Source organism: Manis javanica, chromosome 8 (genome assembly GCF_040802235.1).
Source record: "Manis javanica isolate MJ-LG chromosome 8, MJ_LKY, whole genome shotgun sequence".
Lineage (NCBI taxonomy): Eukaryota > Metazoa > Chordata > Mammalia > Pholidota > Manidae > Manis > Manis javanica.
The window spans coordinates 81,399,402-81,419,492 of NC_133163.1; the positions used below are offsets into that span (position 1 = coordinate 81,399,402).

Below are 20,091 nucleotides of genomic sequence, written 5' to 3' on the forward strand. Positions count from 1 at the left end.
TTCTTTGTCACGTGGCTCCAGACAGACCAATCACCCATATTCCTCCACCGCGTGAGCGCACGACAGGTCACGTGACCATGCCAGTTACCCACGTGGGAACACAGCGTGTTCCATTCTTTGTGCTCCGGTAAGGAGGAGCTCGCCTGCGACCCGAGTAGGTCAGGTGCAGAGTGCGGGTCTTTTGCTCAGCAGGTGTGGGGGGGGGCTTCTGTGGACGTCTGATAGGCAGAACTAAGTCGGGACCCTTCAATAAGGCCTTCGAGTAGCGGGGGTGGGGGGGGTGCAGATCTCGCGAGGAGGGTTCAGGCAGTATGAAACGATCTAGTGGGTGAGGGGCTGAAGGGCCTATCGTGCACGGAGGCGAGGAAAGGATTCAGACAGTAGGGTTTGCACCCCCGCACCAAGTCTCACCTGAGGAAGGAGGCTTTTTCCCAACTTTACCTGGTTTCACGACTTATTTGCATCTGTAGGCAACCCCACAAAAATACTGCTGCGGTGGGCCACGTGGAACAGGTTCAGAAAGGCTTTCGTTTCAGTGATGCCAAAGCGTGGGAAAAAGGGATCGGTGGCCGAAGAGGGTGAAGAGCCCAAGATTGGTAAGATAATGAAATGGGTTCCTCCGCCTAGAGGCTGCGATGGGGGTATTTCTATTGATGAAAGGGAAGTAGGGACCGATTCAGTACTTTTTTGAAGATTTTGTGAAGAAGTCGCGGCAGCTGCAGGCTCTGCGGGTCTAGTTAAATCTGGATCAAAGTTACCACCAACTTTGATCACTATGCGTTACTTATTTTACAGAGCCAGAGGTCAAGAAGAGTAAATCGGGAGCAAAGAAAAACGAAAAAGAGGCAGCAGGAGAGGGGCCAGCCCTGTATGAGGACCCCCCAGATAAAAAAACGTCACCCGGTGGCAAGTCAGCCACACTAAAAATTTGCTCCTGGAATGTGGATGGGCTTCGAGCCTGGATTAAGAAGAAAGGCTTAGATGTGAGTGTAATTCGAGAAAGGGAAGACATTCTTTAGTGTTGGGTGAGCTTGGAGTTTAATCGCCTTTTCCCATTTCAGCCCTCAGTACGTAGGTTTTATTTTTACCTTGTCTTTAGTTTTCTTTTGGGAGAGGTAGAAGGAGGTGTCTCACCAAGTCATAACTATTCCATTTCCTAAATGTCCATTCCTTAACCTCCATTGCCATTGTCTTGTTTAATATCATCTTTTACACAGCATGTTGAAAAAAACCTTGTTACTGGACTTGCTCCATTTTGTCTCCAGCATAGTCTCCATTTAAGTAACTACTTAAAAATCGTAGCCAGTTATCCATTGCCTATGGAAAAAACAATCTGTGTTCGTGTAACACTCTCCATTCGTTGCCAGTTACATAATTTATGTTTATTGTGCTGCTAGATTCTTAAATGCCTTATGCTCACCAACTATGTCTCACCTGTGTATCTCTAATATGAGGTGCATAGATTCTTGAATAAATGTTTGCTGAATCAGTAAGTTTTTGACCTTGCATTTCATTCACAGTGGGTAAAGGAAGAAGCCCCAGATATCCTGTGCCTCCAAGAGACGAAATGTTCAGAGAACAAACTGCCACCTGAACTGCAGGAGCTGCCTGGACTATCCCATCAGTACTGGTCAGCTCCCTCAGATAAGGAAGGGTACAGTGGTGTGGGCCTGCTGTCCCGCCAGTGCCCACTCAAAGTCTCCTATGGCATTGGTGAGATCCTGTTTATTCATAACACTGGAGCTCTTCCAAGCTAATTGCTAATATCCTAGGCCAGCCCTAGTTTGGATTCTTTTGTTCTTTGCTTTCTCTTTCATACTTTATGCTGGTTGTTTCATTTCAGGTGAGGAGGAACATGATCAGGAAGGCCGAGTGATTGTGGCTGAATTTGACACATTTGTGCTGGTAACAGCCTATGTACCTAATGCAGGCCGGGGTCTGGTGCGCCTGGATTACAGACAGCGCTGGGATGAAGCTTTTCGCAAGTTCCTGAAGGGGTTGGCTTCCTGCAAGCCCCTTGTGCTATGTGGGGATCTTAATGTGGCTCATGAAGAAATTGACCTTCGCAACCCCAAGGGAAACAAAAAGAATGCTGGCTTCACTCCACAAGAGCGTCAAGGCTTTGGGGAGTTGCTGCAGGCTGTGCCACTGGCTGACAGTTTCCGGCATCTCTACCCCAACATGGCCTATGCCTACACCTTCTGGACCTACATGATGAATGCTCGATCCAAAAATGTTGGTTGGCGCCTTGATTACTTTCTGTTGTCTCACTCTCTCTTACCTGCGTTGTGTGACAGCAAGATCCGATCCAAGGCCCTGGGCAGTGACCACTGTCCCATCACCCTATACCTAGCACTATGATACCTCCCCCAAATCACTCTGAGCCTGGGAAATAAGCCCCCCAAAACTAGCTTAACCCTTAACAAAACCCCCACAGCTTCTTTAAAAACTGCTCTCTAGAGATATGCATTGTATTTTCCTTCTAAAAAGAATCTCTCATCCAGGCTTCTACTGACAGATTTAAGCCCAAAGTCCCCCCCTCCCTTTTTTTTTTACTTTAAACAAAAGCTACTGATGATTTTCTTTGAACTGTCCACATGCAAATAAAGAGCCATAGTTTCAGTCTTGCTGTCTTTGTATTCTACCCCCTTTTGGGCTGCAAATTCCCATCTTTCATACATAAAGATTAACAACTGGAAAAGAATAGAGTCATGACCTTATTTATTTACAAGCATAGGATGAGTCCCTAATTTCCACCAATACAGCAACCCTACCTAGCCCAGTTAAATGGTGCAACTGGGGGGTAAAGTTGGAAAGAGGAATTAAGGGAAACAGGATGGGGGAATATACCCCACATTAAATAGTTATATACACATATCAATTCCTGTGGTTCTGTACAGAGCAGCAGCTGACTCCACCCCCACAGGACAGAATGGTGGGAGAGGAGGCTGAGGGTACTGAGATCAGAGCCAGCCCCTGGTGAAGTGCAATAGCAGCAGCAGTCCTAATGGTGTACAACAGGAGGGGAAACCCCCAGGGCTACCCACCCCCGCCCACTTGCCCTGGACTGTGTAAGGGACAGGAATGGCTCTCAGAGCATAAAGGAAAGACAAGGCTAGAACCCTCTTGTAGGACCCTGGTTTAGGGACATTTTGCCTACTTCACCTTAAACACAGCAACCCTTGGAGGAAAGCGGATGACCAGCAGTGGTCTTACCTACCCCTCTAAGCCTAGGTGAGGGCCTGGTTCCATCCTACCTCTCCCCAGGGAAAAGGCAGGCAGCTGCTTGGCTCCCCTTACAGAAACTCTAGGAGCCTTTTACCATGGCTCCCTTTGTAGTGTCACTGTCCCCACCAGGGAGGGGCCAGGCAGTCTGTGGATCATCATGGGGCTCAGGAAAAGTTCTGGACAGGGTGGCTGACCTTCATACAGGCCCAATAGAAGGCCCGGCCCAAACACAGCACAGCCAACAGGATGACAAATGCCCAAGCTGCATAGATGCCTCCATATCGCTGTGCATGCTTCCATGTGCCAAACTGATGAAGAAAAAGAACAATGAATTATTGTTGAGCTCACCACTTTCTATAAGCCCTAGTGACAGTAACACAGAACTCAAGCTTCAGTCTCTGGTTCCTATCCAAAGGTCTGAGATCTTTTCAAAGACAGTTCTGCTTCCTTCCCCTGGGCCAGAACATACTCAACAATCCCAGACATCTGTTAATTATTTTCACTGTTTGATAATTGATCCAGGTTTCCTAAACTTTTAGTTTAAGTCACTGTATTGTCCTATTCACTGAGTAAAGACGATGGCAGATTTTTACTCCTATAGTAACAGCGAAGATTGCTTATCAGTTCCTTCAACTTCAGTTCATTTGTACATTAAAAGAACAAACAAACAAAAATCCACTGATTTCTCACACTCCTTTTTAGCATAGCCATTTTCCAAATCTGAGTCTATGGAGATGAAGCTGAAGAACAAAAGGTGTTGGATCACGTTTACTCACAGCAAGGCCAGTGGCAGCGACTGCCAACAGTAAGCCAAGCAAGAAGCAGCAAATACATCTCTTCCGTGGATATCTACGCCCAATGGATGACCTGCGGGGAGACAAACAAATGGATGTTTGCAACGGCCCTCTAATTTTTACTCCATACACATTACCCAACTACCAGCTCAATGATGCTACTCACTAATCACTTACACTTTTCTGCAGTGTGGGCAACGGGCCAAGGTTCGGTCTGTGAACTCTGTCCACTAAGGAGAAAGAAAAACGAAGAAACCATTTAATAGTAGAAGCAAGATCATCTTTAAGTGTGAGCCCTGAGGCAGAGAAGGATGGGAAACAGGTCCTCATAGAACAGACCTTTTCAGGATTCATCATTGTAACTCAGAAATACATCCATGATTACTCCTGGGTTTTTTCCCCAGGTCTTTCCAATACTCCTCCTCACCAGAAAAGTATTCTTGCAATGTCCACAGATGACCCTGACACCCACAGGTTGTGGTTCAGGACTCAGAGGTCCTGGATGCACAGGTCCCAGGTTGATGATTCTTTTGCTGTAGAAGAGAAAAAACTGTTTAAAAAATTTCTGATCCTAAGAATTCCTACACCACTTTCATATCCCCCACTCCTTGCCTGCTTAAGTTCCTCTACTTCCTGTACATTTAAGATACCTCCCTGTCCCCCAACCCTCTCACAGAATCCCCGAGGAAGAGCACTGCTTAAACTTCAAGTCCCTAATTTCCCTTTAGGATAATCCACTCAGTCCCCGAGACTCTCAATTTTCCAAAAGGACAGCACTTCATCCTAATCTTTTTATTGAGAGATGAGAAAGGTGGCTGTAACACACTAGAACCATAACTATCTTTAGCTTTTTCTCCTAAATAAACACCAGACTCTCTCACCTTTACCATTCTTTAAACATTCATCATTTTTTGGCCTTCCAATTTTCCCCAAGGATGCCCTTCTCCACCTTATGCCTCTTACCAGTAGGGCCGAGGGCAGGCAATCCGCTGGGAAGTCACTTTGCAGATGAGGAGACAGTTACAGGGGCATCTAACATATTTTTTCCCTGGAGGTGCATTCTTGATTGGCTACAGAATAATGGGGACATCAGTAAGCAAACCTCTAATTCTGATCCCTTCCATTTCCTCCAAAAAATACCTTCTGAAGAGAAATCAGAGAGATGTCTTAGCCAGGGAAGAGAAAAGAAAGAAAGGCATACAGCATGGGATTTGCAAATAAAAACAGGGCTTAAGTATCCAGGTATGAAGGTGAGGGACGGAAAACATTAGCTTTGGTGAGTGGCTTTTGGGGAAATGGCTGTGTGACATTCCTGGAACTAAAACCTGGGTTTCATTAAAAGCACTTGGCAAATACCTGAAAGTCAGGGCCTAGAATCAAGGGATCAGAAACAGGATCCAGGAAAAAAGGCCCATCTCACAGATATGTATAGATATGTAACTCACAGTGGCTTCATTGCAGACACCACATTTGACTACATGCTGATGCATCTTGCCTTCCACGTTGATGAGAGACTGGCAAACTCGGCAGGTAATCATGGGGGCACTGCCGCTGTCCGGGCTAGTCAGGGGTGAGTAGGGGGGTGGGTCCTTCCCAGGCAACACGGCTGGGTGTCCCTCTGGGAACGGGGGAAATGCTGGAGAGGAAGGTAAAAGAAGAGCTGGCATCACTTGCAGGCACCCCCACTGATGCTCCACGGGGTCATGGAACGCCTTCTGGTCCTCAGTCCTTCTGCCCAAGCTCGGCGGGCTTCTTATAATCCGTAATTCCATCAGCTTCCTTAGAACCCCCTCGCGTTCCCAAACTCCCGTTGCCATTCCGGAATGAAGTAACTGTCACCCAGTCACAGGTGAACAACTCCGCACCTGGCGCTTGGGCCCCGCCTCCGCGCCAGGCCCCTCCCCTCCCGACTCTCCAGGGTACCCCGGGAACAAGCGGACCCGCCCCCGCTTACCCTGGGGCGGGGCATGTTTACCGGATCCGTACGGAGGCGCGGAAGGGGTCAGGCCTCCCCCGGGCCCAGGCCCACTCCCGCTCGACCCCACTGGTCCATTGCCGCCAGCACCACCGTCGATGGGCTCGGAGAGTAGCGGGGATCGCTCTCCATCTGCCGCCATGGCCGCCACCACTGCCTCCCGCTTCGGCCAAGGACCCGGCTCTCTTCCCCCCTGCTGTCGCCGCAACCACCACCACCGCCGCTACCGGGTCCTCAGGGCGCCTGCGCGCAGCGCGCACAGCTTTTCCCCGCAACCGGTGGACTGTCCCGCCCCGATCTGTCCCACAGCACGTGATACGCTAACCCCGCCCCCGCCATGCTATTATTGCCGAAGATAAACCAATCCCCGGTCTCATGAAGGCGTCTCTTCTTTCCCATTGGGGAGGGTCGCGGAAACGTTTAGTATCACATGACCTTCCAGAGCCCTCTGGGCCTGCAAAAACTGCACGTGACAGAAGGTTCTGCCAGCCATTGGAAGCGTAACCCATCGCGCTACCTACAGACTAGGAGGTGGGGCTGCGCTATTTCAGCTTCCTGGTCATGTGCTTCAGGAAGCAGCAGGTCCTCTAGGGGGCGCGCTCCCAACGGGTGCACGATCTTTGCTCCTTATTGGCCCAAAGACACCACTAAAATATTTTATTTCCCCTTTGCGTATAATTGGTTTCCCATTGGCTGGAGTCTTCCCTTCTCCGGCCTGTGATCGTTGGGGCGCAATTTTATTGGCTCGAGTGTAGGTCCGGAATCCGGGGGCGTGGCTCAAGAGCGGACAATGAAAGAGTGCGGGAGGAGGAATGGCGTGCCGCAGTCTCTCAAATATCCTGTTAAAAGTCAGAGTGAAGGTTATGCCCGGAGGAAACGGGTTAAATCGTTGAGGTTATCACTCCATCCTTTCTCACTGGAGTCACTTCTGGAACAGCACGCAAGACTGGCTTCTCCAGGACGCTCCCCTGTAGACTCCTGCCTCCTCCCCTGGTTAGATTATGAAATTGTGTCTGTACCGCTACAAGGAGAGCTAATCGTTTACTTAGTTTTGTGACATCCCCCAGTCCTAAACATACATCTATGAAAAGTGTTTTGATTGAATTAACCAAGTCCAAGGATATTTTAGTCACCTTGTTAGACAGATGGGACAGTCTTTAAACTAGTCTCAACTTCTTCCCCAGCCACGAGATTGCTAATAGAGGTCAGTCTGACAATATTGGTGAAGGCAAATTCTGGCGCACTAAGACCCCCACCCCTTAAGATCTAATCACCAATGACCAGGTGGTCGCTCAGCCCTTAAGATTCAATCACTAATGCAGAACACACCCTACCCATACTCCTTAAAAACGTACTTCCTCACCCACGAACTGCTGCTCCCTCTCTCTGGGGGAAGCCATTTTCTCTTTCAGCTAATAAAATCTCTTCGTGGGCCCTTGTCTCCTGAGTAGTTCTGGGGTAAGGAGGGTCATGGTAAGATACCTTTTCATTGGTGCCGTGACTTCAGATGATGTTCTCCTGTTGACTTAGCTCTTCCTCTGGGAATCTGAGCTTCTCTGGGAACCCTCACTGCCCAGTCCTGCTTCATGGGCTCACTGTCCATTTCCCAGGTCATTCTTCTTACCCAACACCAGCCTTCAATTCGGTAAGTCTTCCCTTCATGGTCAACTTAAATGTCCTTTTGGAACCTGGAAGTGACCGTTGAGTGTCTGGCACTCCCAAGGGCTCCTCCAGGACAGGAGCACCCCCAACCACAACTTTCAGAGTAACAGTTGATCCCCATAGTTGACCCTTCTCTGCCTACACATGGTGAGAATCCTCATTCACTGAGGCCCGGTCTGAGGGGCCCCCACCAGTAAGATGGTGAACTTCCGGCTTCTCTTCCGGGTCCTCAGTTCCCGACGGCGCCACCAGAAGACCAATCACCTCTCTCCCCCCTCCCACTCCCAGCACCTAGCCAATAGCCACCAGCCCCGTAGAAGTGACACCTCAATCAGCTCATGCCCCTTCCTATATAACCCAGCACCTTTCCCTAATAAAGCAGAATTCTCTGGTGGATTGTTGCTGTGTGTCGCTCCTTTCTTTTCATTGGTGCCGAAACCTGGGAGACGGGGCACCCCAACTGGGCCCCGTCTTCCCCCCGACACCAGCAGCAGCTTGCCCTCGTCCTCTTTTTCCGGCGCTGGCTCATCACACTCACCACTCCTCTCTGGCCTTTAGGTAAGTTTTCCCCCGGAGTGGGCCACTCTTCCCCAAGCTATCGCAGCGCCATTGACCGTGATCGTCTGGCAAGGCCCTGAAGCTCGGGGATGCGGAGGGAACTCTCCCCGCCTCTGGCCTTCACGGCTGCAGCAGACCCTCAGGCCCCCCTCCAACAGCCATAAATCGCCGCCTCAGGCCTTCATGGCTACTGCAGACCCTCAGGCCCCCCTCCAACAGCCATAAATCGCTGCCTCAGGCCTTCACAGCTGGGACAGACCCTCAGGCCCCTCCTCCAACAGCCATAAACGATGTGACTCCATTGCGGATGAGAACGCTCCCTTTTTCCCCCCTCCTCCATCTGTTCTGTCTGCCGAAATACATTCCATCCGCGGAAAATTCCTAGTACTAGGTACCTCGTGACTCCGGCACTCTGCCTTCTTAGGGAAGTCTGGGTGACGACCCACACTTCCTAAATATTCCGACTCGTATACGAGTTACTGCAGACCACCAAGGATCATCGGGGACGCCATTTGTCTCCTTGTGGTCTGCCTCCAGTCCAAGGATCTCTGTTCATCTTCCCCTGTTTGTCTCCTTCTCTGTCCTTCAGCCATGGGAGCCTCCTCATCCCTCCCTGAAAGTTCACCTCTTGAATGCCTGTTCAAGCATCTGGCCACCCTCTCCCTGACACCTGATACAAAACCAAAACTTCTCCGTAAATACTGCTCCCAAGATTGGCCGACATACCCCCTAGACAATAACAACCAATGGCCCGCAGGGGGAACTCTTGATCCTAACATCACTCGCAATCTCTTTAACTACTGCCAGCACCTGAAAAAATGGAAGGAGATTCCCTATATCAAAGCTTTCCACCTCCTCCTCCCCCCACCCCCCCAAGTTCTCCTAGCCTGCAAGCCGCTGCCCCCGCAGAAGCCTCCTGTTCACTCCCTACCCCTTCCTCTCCTACAACAGCCCTTCTTCCTTCCTCCCCCACCGTTGCCTCCTCCATCTCACCTCCTCCGCCTCTGTCCCCCGCAGATTAGGACTGAGCCTTTCATCCCCCCTTTAACTAGGTCCTGGGGGCCTCCTCCGTCTTTGCCCTCATCACCTGTTTCTCCCCTGTTGGAGACCGCCTTTGTCTTCTCAGATGTTTGTAGGCAGAATGGGAAAGCACCTTCCCCCATGTCTAAACGCAGCATAGGAAAGCACAAGCTTAAGAACAACCGGTGCAGTCCTTGGAAGTTATCTGTCCACAAAAACATATCTTGTCCTCGAAGACGAGCCAAGACTCCTCACTCTGAAAATAGGGAGACCTTGAAGATGTGTAGAAACACCACCCCTGTTTCTAGCTATGCCCTTCCCCCACTGGCCGATGTGGCAGGAATGGAGAACAAAGAACATTGTTTATGCATTCCATAAGCAACTGGAGCCCTGCTGTAGCTCAGTCGGTAGAGCATGGGACTTTTAACCTCAGAGTCATGAGTTCAAGCCCAACTGAAGCAGCCGAGACAAGCAGCTGGGCTGCTGGCTAGCGACGTGTGGGAGCGTCAGCCTTCCCAGTTCTTTCTTTCTTTTCTTTGCCCCCCCTTCTGCACTTCAGGACCTGCTCGACTAGGCGCAGCTGGACAGCGTCACTCCCCCACAGACTGCGCCAGAACCCTTCAGTCCCCCTCAAACTCGGTCCGAGGGCCTCCCAAAATTATCGCCCCCCCTCCAGGACATAGCTTAGACAGACTCACTCAAGCCCTACTACAGTATACCAGCCTTGACCCAGAAATGCCTGATAGAAGACATGTCCTTATAACATACTTCCTAGCTCAAAGCTACCCTGACATTAAAGCTAAACTCAAAAACTTAGAACAGGGCCCCGCTACCCCACAGACTGAGATCCTAACAGTAGCCTTTAAAGTCTTCCATAACCGGGAGGAGGAGAAAGAACGCCATAAACAAAAGCCTGATCAGGCCAATTTCCAAATGTTGGCCCAGCTGATAAAACCACAACCTGGGCGCCCCTCTACAAACAAGCCCCCCCCTAAGAGCTTGTTTCAAGTGCAGAAAAGAAGGGCATTAGTCAAGGGCATGCCCCTCCCACAGATGTAATACCATCCCATGCCCCAGATGCCACAAAAAGGGCCACTGGAGGTCTGATTGCCCAGCCACCCGAAGGGGAGGCTGGACGAACAACCCCCATCCTAAGCCCGCCATAGTGGGGCTGGCAGAAGAAGATTGATGGAGCCTGGGGGCTTCTCGCCCAACCATTTCCATCACCAAACAAGAGCCCAGGGTTACTTTAATAGTAGACGGTCGCCCCATCTCCTTCCTCCTAGATACAAGAGCCACCTTCTCAGTCTTGTGAGAATACCGGGGCCCTACCACGTCTGCCATTACTCCTATAGTCGGGGTAGAAAGTAAACAGATTTTCCCATTAACCCCCCCCCCCACTTTTTATGCACAATCCAAGACAATCCCATAACTTTCTCCCACTCCTTCCTAGTTATGCCCCAGTGTCCCATCGCTTTACTAGGATGGGACATCCTTTCCCTCCTCCACGTTTCCACAAATATATCCACTCCCACAGCCCCCAGTACTCCCTTTCTAATGGCCCTCATAGCTGACGACCCCCCTCTACCCAAAGAAAGCTCCAGTTTTGCCCTCATACACCCTGTAAATCCCAAAGTTTGGGACATTACAAGCCCCTCCGTGGCTCTATGTCCTCCTGCCTCTATCAAATTATGAGACCCCTCTCAGTATATCTGTCAGGTCCAATATCCCCTAACCACTTCAGCCCTCATAGGCCTCCAACCCATCATTCAAGATCTCTTAAAAATTACCTCAGACCCACTCACTCCCCATTTAATACCCCCATATTAGCTGTTAAAAAAAAACAATGGATCTTTCCACCTCACCCAAGACCTTCGCCTCATCAACATGGCTGTTGTCCCTATCCATCCCTTAGTTCCAAATCCATACACCCTTTTATCGCAGTTCCCTGCTTCAGCATCCCACTTCTCAGTCCTAGATCTCAAGGACCCGTTTTTCTATCCCTCTAGACCCCTGCTCCCAAGATTTTTTCATCTTCACCTGGACGGACCCATACACAAGACATTCTGAACAACTCACTTGGACAGTTTTGCCACAAAGCTTCTGAGAGTGTCCCCATATTTTTGGACAGGTCATAGCTCAGGACCTCAAACAGTTTAATCATGATCATTCCGAGTCCACCTTATTACAATACATGGATGATCTTCTACTCTGCAGTCCCTCATGGGAACGGTCTCAACTTGACACTGCCTCCCTACTTAACCTTCTAGCTTCCAGAAGTTACCGAGTATCCCCCATCAAAGCTCAAATCTCTTCCCCTCCTGTCAGTTACCTCAGATTCCTTCTATCAACAAAGAAAGTCCATTATCTTAGACAGAAAATGGCCCCTCTCTGACCTGCCCGTTCCCAAAACCAAGACAGAAATCCTTTCCTTTTTAGGCCTGGCTGAGTATTTTAGAGCGTGGATCCCTAACTTCTCCCTGTTGGCAAGAGCCCTATACGACCTCAACAAGGGCCCCACTGAAGAACCATTATCCTCCTCACCCTGACACTCCTTCACTAAGCTCCATCGAGCCCTTGTGGAAGCCCCGGATCTCCATCTTCCTGATTTGTCGAAGCCCTTCTCATTATACATTCATGAGAGGTCCAGTCAAGCTCTAGGAGTCCTAGGCCAATATTATGGCCCATCCTTTGTCCCAGTAGCTTATTTCTCCAAGCAATTAGACCCCACAGTTCGGGGATGGGCCCCCTGCCTACAGGCATTAGCCGCTGGACAGCTCTTGCAGAAGGAAGCTCATAAACTAACATTCAGGGCGCCCCTTACCATTCTGTCCCCACTTCACCTAAAAGATCTCTTAACCTACAAAAGTTTACAGACTCTCCCTCCCTCCAGACTCCTGACCTTACTGTCCTCTTTCCTCCAAAATCCTGTTCACCCCCTTTGCCATCCAAACCCAAATCATGACTTTTTCCTCCTTTACTGCTCTCTCGCTTTTTTCCCTCATTCCTATTGTCTTCCCTGCCACCCCAGCCTCCTTTGTATGGGGATTCAAAGTCAGACAGACTTACACACAGCATCAAACAAAAGTTACTGCCCTCATTGCCACATCAGACTGCCCTCTGAAAAGCTGCTCTGAGCCTTTATACCTCCACTTTCCTTCCTCCACCAAAGTGTTCACTAGCAGCTACCCCTATTCTCCCTACCTCTGCTTCCTCTATGACCAAAAACAAGCCTATTGTAGGCGATGGCCAGACACCTATGGGAGATGTCCCTACTGCTCTTGCGCCATTCACTACATGGGTAACTCCCAGTACCCACAGTATTACTCCTCCAACCGTTTCATGAAATATCCCAACCGCTCATTCTGCTTATCAATCCCAGATCCCTGGGACTCTCGATGAGCTGCTGGAGTCACAGCCTCCGTTTACTATGGGGAGGGTCCTCGACCTCCCATGGTACCCTTCATATCTCTCAAGAGTATGTTCCTTCTCACTCCCATATCTCTCAAGTTGCATCAGATATCAGACATTCCGAAAAAGTCATTATCCAAACTCTTGACGGCGCCTCTTCATCTTCTTATTCCTCCTACTCTTGGTTACAGCTCATTCAAGACACCACCATCTTTCTCAACCACACCCTCAACACCACCAATTGTTCCTTGTGCGCATCACTAGAGCGCCCACTGCTGGCCGCCGTGCCCCTTAATATTTCCAACTACTCCTTCCATACAGAAGGACAACCCCTCTGCCCCCTGGCAGACATACCCCTATGGGAACCAGAATACGCAGATAATCTCACCATCCACCACTGTGTAGGCCCAACTCCACCCCCCACCAGCGCACTTCACTGCCTCTCTATCTGCACCCCTACCTCTGGCTCTAAGACTTTAATGCAACCTGGACACTTCTTTTGGTGTAATGGCAGTCTTTTCAACTCACTGCCTTCCAACTCTGATACACCCTGCATTCTCGTCACCCTAATCCCACAGCTTACACTTTACAGCATGGCAGAATTTCTTGAGCTCCAACCTCCCTTGCCCTCACGCACAAGAAGAGCTAATTTCCTTCCCATCATGGTCGGTATCTCTTTCATCACCTCAGCCATTGGGGCAGGGTTTTCGGGAGAAGCCTTGGGTCACTCTCTATGGGCAGTTTAGAGATCTCAACGCCAAACTTGAGGGAGCCCTGACATCCACTGCCGATTCCCTAGCCTCTCTCCAAAGACAGGTCACTTCGCTAGCTAAAGTCACCCTTCGAAACCGGCGGGCCTTAAATCTGCTTACAGCCGAGAAGGGCGGCACCTGTGTCTTCCTTTGAGAAGAGTGCTGCTATTACATCAATGAATCCAGCATTGTAGAAACTGACATTACAAAACTCACCGACCTTGCCTCCAGTCTCCACTCTGCTTCCAATTCCAACCCATTCTCGTCAATACTAACAAACCCCTTCCTCACCTGGCTCTGGCCCATTGTAAGCCCCATAATAATCATTCTTCTCACCTGTCTCTTCTTACCCTGTATAATAAAGTTCATCAAATCCCAAGTCAGAAAAATCTCTAATCAAACTTTCAACCAACTTTTACTCAGGAACTATCAGCTTCTGGCCACAAAAGATCCCTCACCCTCACGTAACCTCCTCACCACACACTGAGATGGACCCCTCTCTCCGCTGGAAATTGTTCCTGGAAACAATGGCCACAGATGCCTGGCTTCTGGCACCCATATCCTCCTGGCACCACCATTAGAATCAACAAGTCCTCGACCTATAGTTACAGGGAACCTTCATTGGTTTCCAACCTGAAGAAGTCCACATCTACTGGTCCTTACTGTGGAGAGTCCTATCAACCCTTTCCTCCCAGTCCTCAAGCCTTTACTCCCTTCTCCGCCCCCATTCAGCAGGAAGCAGTCAGTGAAAAAACAACATCCACAACCCCATAGAGGAGAAAGGGGGGAATGAAGGGCCCCCACCCGTAAGATGGCGAACTTCCAGCTTCTCTTCCAGGTTCTCGGTTCCCGACAGCGCCACCTGAAGATCAATCACCTCTCTCCCCCCTCCCACTCCCAGCACCTAGCCAATAGCCACCAGCCCCATAGAAGTGACACCTCAATCAGCTCATGCCCCTTCCTATATAATCCAGCACCTTTCCCTAATAAAGCAGAATTCTCCGGTGAATTGCTGCTGTGTGTCTCTCCTTTCCTTTCATGGTCCCCCTTTATTTATTCATAAACTCTTGGTACCAGGTGCAGATGCTCCTCGGTGTTTTCACCTCAATCGCTCCATTAGAGGTCGTGACAACCCCCTAACTGTGTCTGGTCTTCTCCGCAACCTTCTCAATCGCTCTGGGATGCCTCTGCAACTTGTGAATGGTCTCATTCTCACCATGGGATCTGTCCCCTCCGTTCCTGCAGATTCACCGCTGGGGTGCTTACTCAATAATCTAAAGCCCCTCCACCTCACTCCAGACTCCACCTCACTCCAGACAAATCATCCCACACCACTAAACTACATGCTAATTGCGCCTTGGCATAAGGACCAATGAGACCCACCAAATGGTTATGCTAATAAGGCATATGGAGCCGCACCAACCAGGTCAGAGCATGAGAACTATATAAGCAAGCCTCTCCTTCCCCTCTGGGTCCTGCCCAACTCATTTGTTTCACAAAGAGCTGAAGAATAAAGCTTTCTGCAGAAGAATCCTGCTGTTGTTGCGTGCTGTTCTTGCCGGCGAGGACGGGGCGCGCGACAAGTGGTGCCGAATCCCGGGAACCAGAACATCACCGGCACAGGGAGGACCCTTCAGACATCTGGAGAGGATTCAGAACTGCAGGTCAGAAGAAAGCCCGGAGGGGTAAGTTCCGAGAGGCCCCTGCTTTTTAGGATGATGGTTGATGGTTCTCTGTAAATAAGGAGGCACCATGGGGAATGCACCGTCATTAGTCACGGCGCTGCAGACAGCTCTCAAAGAGCGAAACTTGAAGGTCTCCAGCAAAGTCTTAGGATCTTTTGTGAAGGAGATAGACCGTGTGGCCCCCTGGTTCATTTGTTCAGGGTCCCTCTCAATCCCGAGCTGGGACAAACTGGGGAAAGATCTTGATAGAGAGGAGGAGGAGGGTAGCCTGAGGGGAGGCACCAGGCCCCTCTGGAAACTGATTAGAGCTTGTCTGCAAGATGAGAGATGTGAAAAGGTAATAAAAGAAGGTCAGAGAGCATTGACAGATATCCAAGAGAGCATGTCAGAAACGGAACGGGAAACAGAGAGCGCGCGCGGCCAAAAAAAGGCCACAAAAACGAAGGTAAAGAAACCTCAGAGTGAGGGAGAAAGCCCGCCTAGGGCAAAAGCGAAAGAGCCCCGAGAAGCGAGTGACAATCGCCTCGGAGAAAATAGTAAATACCCCTGGAAAGAGTTGAGGGACCTCCAACTCTCCAATAGGGAATCTGAGGAGGAATTAACGTCCGCAGAGGAAGGGGAAGAAAATAAAACCGCAGAGTGTAGAAGTAAGGGAACCAGCAAAGTTGAAAAGCGGACCAAGGAAAAAATGAAAGCAGGGTGTCCCCCGACGCCCTTTGCCCCGCCACCTTACGTGAGTGGCGCACTCTCCTTTTGCCACCCAGATACTCTTCAGGCAATTAGACAAATGTTTCCTGTATTTGAGGATAACGGTGTACGCTCTCACCAGCCCCTGAGCCATAAACAAGTTAAGGAGTTAGCAGAATCCGTTCGGGCTTATGAAGTCAGTGCCAACTACACCATAGCACAAGTTGAGAGATTAACAGAGACAGCCATGACACCCGCAGACTGGCAATATGTAACTAAGGCATGCCTTTCTAGTATGGGGCAATACATAGAATGGAAGGCATTGTGGCATGATATCAGCATGACCCAGGCACGCGCAAACGCGGCCGAAGGACAGCCTGCATGGTCATATGATATGCTGACGGGTCAAGGACAGTGGGTAGCCGACCAGACCGCCTTCCCCTTACAGGTATACGCACAAATAAACACGTGCGCTGCCAAGGCATGGAAAGCCCTCACCAACAAAGGAGAAGTATCAGGCAATTTGACAAAAATTATTCAGGGGCTGAGCGAGCCATTTTCTGACTTTGTCGCTCGTATGATGGAGGCCGCAGGCAGAATATTTGGAGATCAGGAACAAGCGATGCCCCTGGTAGAGCAATTAGTATTTGAACAATGTACCAAGGAATGCAGACAGGCGATAACACCCTGGAAACAGAAAGGGATACACGCTTGGTTGAAAGCCTGTAGAGAAATAGGAGGGCCACTCACCAACGCGGGCCTAGCCGCAGCCATATTACAGAGCCACAAACAAGCCAGGATCACTAACAGAAGTATTAAATGCTTTCACTAATCTGTCACGAGGCCTGTCCCAGTATCTTTCAGGAAACTGGTCCCAGGACTTTGATGGAGCACTAGAAGAACTGCGGCGAGAAATAATCCACATCAACTCCACCCGTCTAGATATCTCCGTAGCGGAAGGACTCTCTTCCTGGTTCCTCAGAGCTCTCTCCCACGTCAAGGAGTGGGCGGGCATGGCTGGGATGGGCGTGTTCCTGCTTGGAGGTCTCATGCTCTTACTCTGGTTGTTATGCAGACTCCGCAACCAACATAAGCAGGACAAGGTGATCCTTGCTCAAGCCCTAATGGCGATAGACGTTGGCGCCTCTCCCCAAGTGTGGCTCAACATGCTTAAGAAGGAAGCTCGGCTTTAGCTTGAGGTAGCTCTTGCACCCTGAGCCCATGTGGCACTGCACCAGGCCCGAGTACCTCAATGCTTAATCACAGCTTTCTTTAAGAAGCTCATGGTGCAAGAGGGTTGAGAAAAAGGGTCCAAACCCTTTGTACCAAGCGGTCCCAACGCCAGCCAGAGGATGCGAGGCAAAGCACTGCAAGAGGTCTTGGACCCCTCTGAGAGGCATGCCTGACTGCATAGGGGTAGATGCCCAGAACCCCTCTCCAAAAAGGGGGCATCAGGAAGTATGATGGAGGTCAGGCCTCTGTCTCCGCCTCTGCTGGCAAGTTCCGCCTTGAGCTTCTGTTAGACAAAAAAGGGGGAGATGTTGGCAGCCGCGCTCAGAAAATAGCGCCCCATGCAGGGCAGCCGGAAGGCCCCGAACTTCCTAATGACAAATCATCCCACACCACTAAACTACATGCTAATTGCGCCTTGGCATAAGGACCAATGAGACCCACCAAATGGTTATGCTAATAAGGCATATGGAGCCGCACCAACCAGGTCAGAGCATGAGAACTATATAAGCAAGCCTCTCCTTCCCCTCTGGGTCCTGCCCAACTCATTTGTTTCACAAAGAGCTGAAGAATAAAGCTTTCTGCAGAAGAATCCTGCTGTTGTTGCGTGCTGTTCTTGCCGGCGAGGACGGGGCGCGCGACACCAGACCTCAAACCTTTTAAGCTTATTCACTACTGTAATGAGATCTGGCCACAATATTCCTTGGACAGTCAGTCTAAATGGCCTCCCAATGGCTCTTTAGATCCCTAAATTCTCCACAATTATACAAATTCTGTGAGTGCACGGGCAAATGGAAAGAGATCCCATAGATCTAGGCGTTCTCTGACCTCTGAACCAAGCCTGCTCTCTGTCTCCTTTGCAATCCTAAACATCTTCTCCTCACTCTAAAAAACTTCATCCCACCACCCACCAATTCCCACCATGTCCTCTGACTTTGACCCTGCTGATGAACCTCCTCCCTACCAATCTCAAACCCCTACAGCTCCCCCTCAACCACCAGTTCCTCTCCCACCCCAACCTCCTTCTCTGCAAGATCAAAATCCCAACCCTCCCAGCTCCCCTAGTGCTGTTGCAGGAGCCGCAGCACCTCCTCCTCCTCCACAACCAGTTCCCCTTCCCTCACCCAGTCCCACACAAAGCCCTCCAGTCACTCACTCTCAAACCCAGATCCTAGCCCCACTAGGGGAAGTAGCCAGGTCAGAGGGTGTTGTCTGGGTCCATGTCCCTTTCTCTCTCTCCAATCTATCTCAAACTGAGAAAAGATTAGGTTGTTTCACCTTCAACCCAGCTACTTACATAAAAGAGTTCTAGTACCTAACTCAGTCATATGATTTTTACCTTTCATGTTTATCACATGATCCTTTTATCCAACACCCTTTTGCCCAAGGAGCATAGTTGAGTCTGGAAACAGACTAGAACTCATGCTGATGAGGTTCACCATACTCCAGCTCATCCAATTGGTGCTGAGGCGGTTCCTGACTGAGACCCTAACTGAGACTATAACATGGCAGGGGGAGTCACCAGTCAAGATTAATTCATCACCTGCCTCGTGGGTCTCAGGAAGTCAGCCAATAAAGCCATTAACTATTAAAAACTCCCAAGAGGCAATTCAGGATAAAAATGAGAATCCCTCTATGTTCCTAGACCGTCTCACCAAAGCTCTTTTACAATATGCAAACCTAGACTCTGGGACCCCAGATAGGAGACAATTATTAATGACCTGCTTCTTCACCCAGAGTTTCCCCGACATTAAGGCTAAACTTAAATGTCTGGAGAAGGGACCCTTAACTCCTCAGGAAGAAGTCCTGGCAGTGGCCTTCAAAGTATATAATGGAAGAGATGAAAAGGCCCACAAACAAAAATATCAAATGCTGGCTAAGGCCTTTCAACCTATCCCAACCACTGGTGCTCGGGTATCCTCACTTCCCAAGAAGCAGCCAGGAGGACCTCCTGGTCCAGGCTTCAAATGTGGTCATTGGGCTACAGCTTGCCCAAAAGTGCCACCAGGAGGGACACTGGGCTGTTGACTGTCCTCGCACACTGAAAGGTGCCAGGCCATCCAGCTCTAACACTCCACACATAGACCTTCTGTGTCTGGCAACTGATGATTGAGGGGTCCCAGGACTCCTCCACCCAAGAACTGCTATAACTGTACAGGAACCCAGGGTAACTATTGTCATAGCAGGTAGGCCCATCTCTTTCCTTATGGACATTGGGGCCACCTACTCAGTCCTGAAGGAGTTTTGGGGACCTATCTCCCTCTCACAGCCCTCTATAGTCAGGGTAGAGGGCACACCTTATCAACCTTTACAAACTCCCATGCTTCACTGCATCTTTAGAGGCATTGCCCTCTCTCACTCCTTTTTGGTGATTCTCCATTGTCCCATCCCCCTTATGGGAAGAGGCCTATTACACAAGCTTGGAGCTTCCACTACTTTTGCTCCCAGACCATGCCTCAACCCTGACTCACCTTCAGTCCCACTTTTACTCACCCTCCAAACCGCTGCAAACCCAACTCCCTCCGCTTTTCCTCTGCAACCCCATCTGGTTCAACCCTGTAGTCTGGGATACACTCACGCCTCTATGGCCACCTGTCCCCCAGTAATTATCAGACTTAAAGACCCTGCCTCTTTTCGCTCTCAACCTCAGTACCCACTGCCCCTCAAGAGTTTACTGGACCTGCAGCCAATTATCCAGGAACTTTAATACAAATGGCTACTACAACCAGCCAGTTCCCCTTACAACAACCTGATACTGGCTATCAAAAAACCTAATGGCTCTTATATGCTAGTTTAAGATTTAAGAATTATCAGTGCAGCTGTTATTCCAATCCATCCAGTAGTCCCTAACCCGTATACTTTATTATCCACTATCCCCACCTCTTCTACTTACTTCTCTGTCCTTGGCCTCAAAAATGCATTGTTCACCAAAGGAAAAACTGAAGGAACAAAGCAGCAGCAGAATTACAGAACCCAAAAATGGACTAACAGGTACCAAAGGGAAAGGAACTGGGGAGGATGGGTGGGCAGGGAGGGATAAGGGGGGGGAAGAAGAAGGGGGGTATTAAGATTAGCATGCATGGGTGGGA

General features: G+C 49.9%; 2 protein-coding genes across 7 annotated transcripts; one reads left to right on the plus strand and one right to left on the minus strand.

Moving 5' to 3' along the window:
* The first annotated feature begins 40 nt into the window (after positions 1–40).
* On the plus strand, positions 41–2,622 carry APEX1 (apurinic/apyrimidinic endodeoxyribonuclease 1). Of its 5 annotated transcripts, none has more exons than XM_017670306.3 (5): positions 41–127; positions 471–596; positions 796–983; positions 1,521–1,713; positions 1,844–2,622. In XM_017670306.3, the coding sequence occupies exons 2-5, from the start codon at positions 539–541 to the stop codon at positions 2,359–2,361; spliced, it is 957 nt and encodes a 318-aa protein (XP_017525795.3). In that variant the 5' UTR covers positions 41–127; positions 471–538; the 3' UTR covers positions 2,362–2,622. The 5 variants fall into 5 exon arrangements, with proteins under 5 accessions (XP_017525795.3, XP_017525794.3, XP_017525796.3 ...); XM_017670305.3 differs by having other exon boundaries at positions 60–154; XM_017670307.3 differs by having other exon boundaries at positions 66–158.
* An 82-nt stretch (positions 2,623–2,704) lies between these two features.
* On the minus strand, positions 2,705–6,300 carry PIP4P1 (phosphatidylinositol-4,5-bisphosphate 4-phosphatase 1). Of its 2 annotated transcripts, none has more exons than XM_017670312.3 (7): positions 5,977–6,300; positions 5,468–5,658; positions 4,986–5,092; positions 4,450–4,555; positions 4,200–4,252; positions 4,005–4,095; positions 2,705–3,536 (listed from the first exon to the last, which is right to left on the minus strand). In XM_017670312.3, the coding sequence occupies exons 1-7, from the start codon at positions 6,137–6,139 to the stop codon at positions 3,393–3,395; spliced, it is 855 nt and encodes a 284-aa protein (XP_017525801.3). In that variant the 5' UTR covers positions 6,140–6,300; the 3' UTR covers positions 2,705–3,392. The 2 variants fall into 2 exon arrangements, with proteins under 2 accessions (XP_017525801.3, XP_017525802.3); XM_017670313.3 differs by having other exon boundaries at positions 5,998–6,297.
* Positions 6,301–20,091: the final 13,791 nt, after the last annotated feature.

What these genes read in the sequence shown, in the direction of transcription:
- APEX1 (XM_017670306.3), top strand. Translation starts at nt 539, where the DNA reads ATGCCAAAGCGTGGGAAAAAGGGATCGGTGGCCGAAGAGGGTGAAGAG. An exon ending in TTAAGAAGAAAGGCTTAGAT is followed by an intron (nt 984 to 1,520) that starts GTGAGTGTAATT and finishes TTTCATTCACAG; the next exon opens with TGGGTAAAGGAAGAAGCCCC. An exon ending in CAAAGTCTCCTATGGCATTG is followed by an intron (nt 1,714 to 1,843) that starts GTGAGATCCTGT and finishes GTTTCATTTCAG; the next exon opens with GTGAGGAGGAACATGATCAG.
- PIP4P1 (XM_017670312.3), bottom strand. Translation starts at nt 6,139, where the DNA reads ATGGCGGCAGATGGAGAGCGATCCCCGCTACTCTCCGAGCCCATCGAC. An exon ending in ATTGCAAGAATACTTTTCTG is followed by an intron (nt 4,253 to 4,449) that starts GTGAGGAGGAGT and finishes CTTTCTCCTTAG; the next exon opens with TGGACAGAGTTCACAGACCG. An exon ending in TGCCCACACTGCAGAAAAGT is followed by an intron (nt 4,096 to 4,199) that starts GTAAGTGATTAG and finishes GTCTCCCCGCAG; the next exon opens with GTCATCCATTGGGCGTAGAT.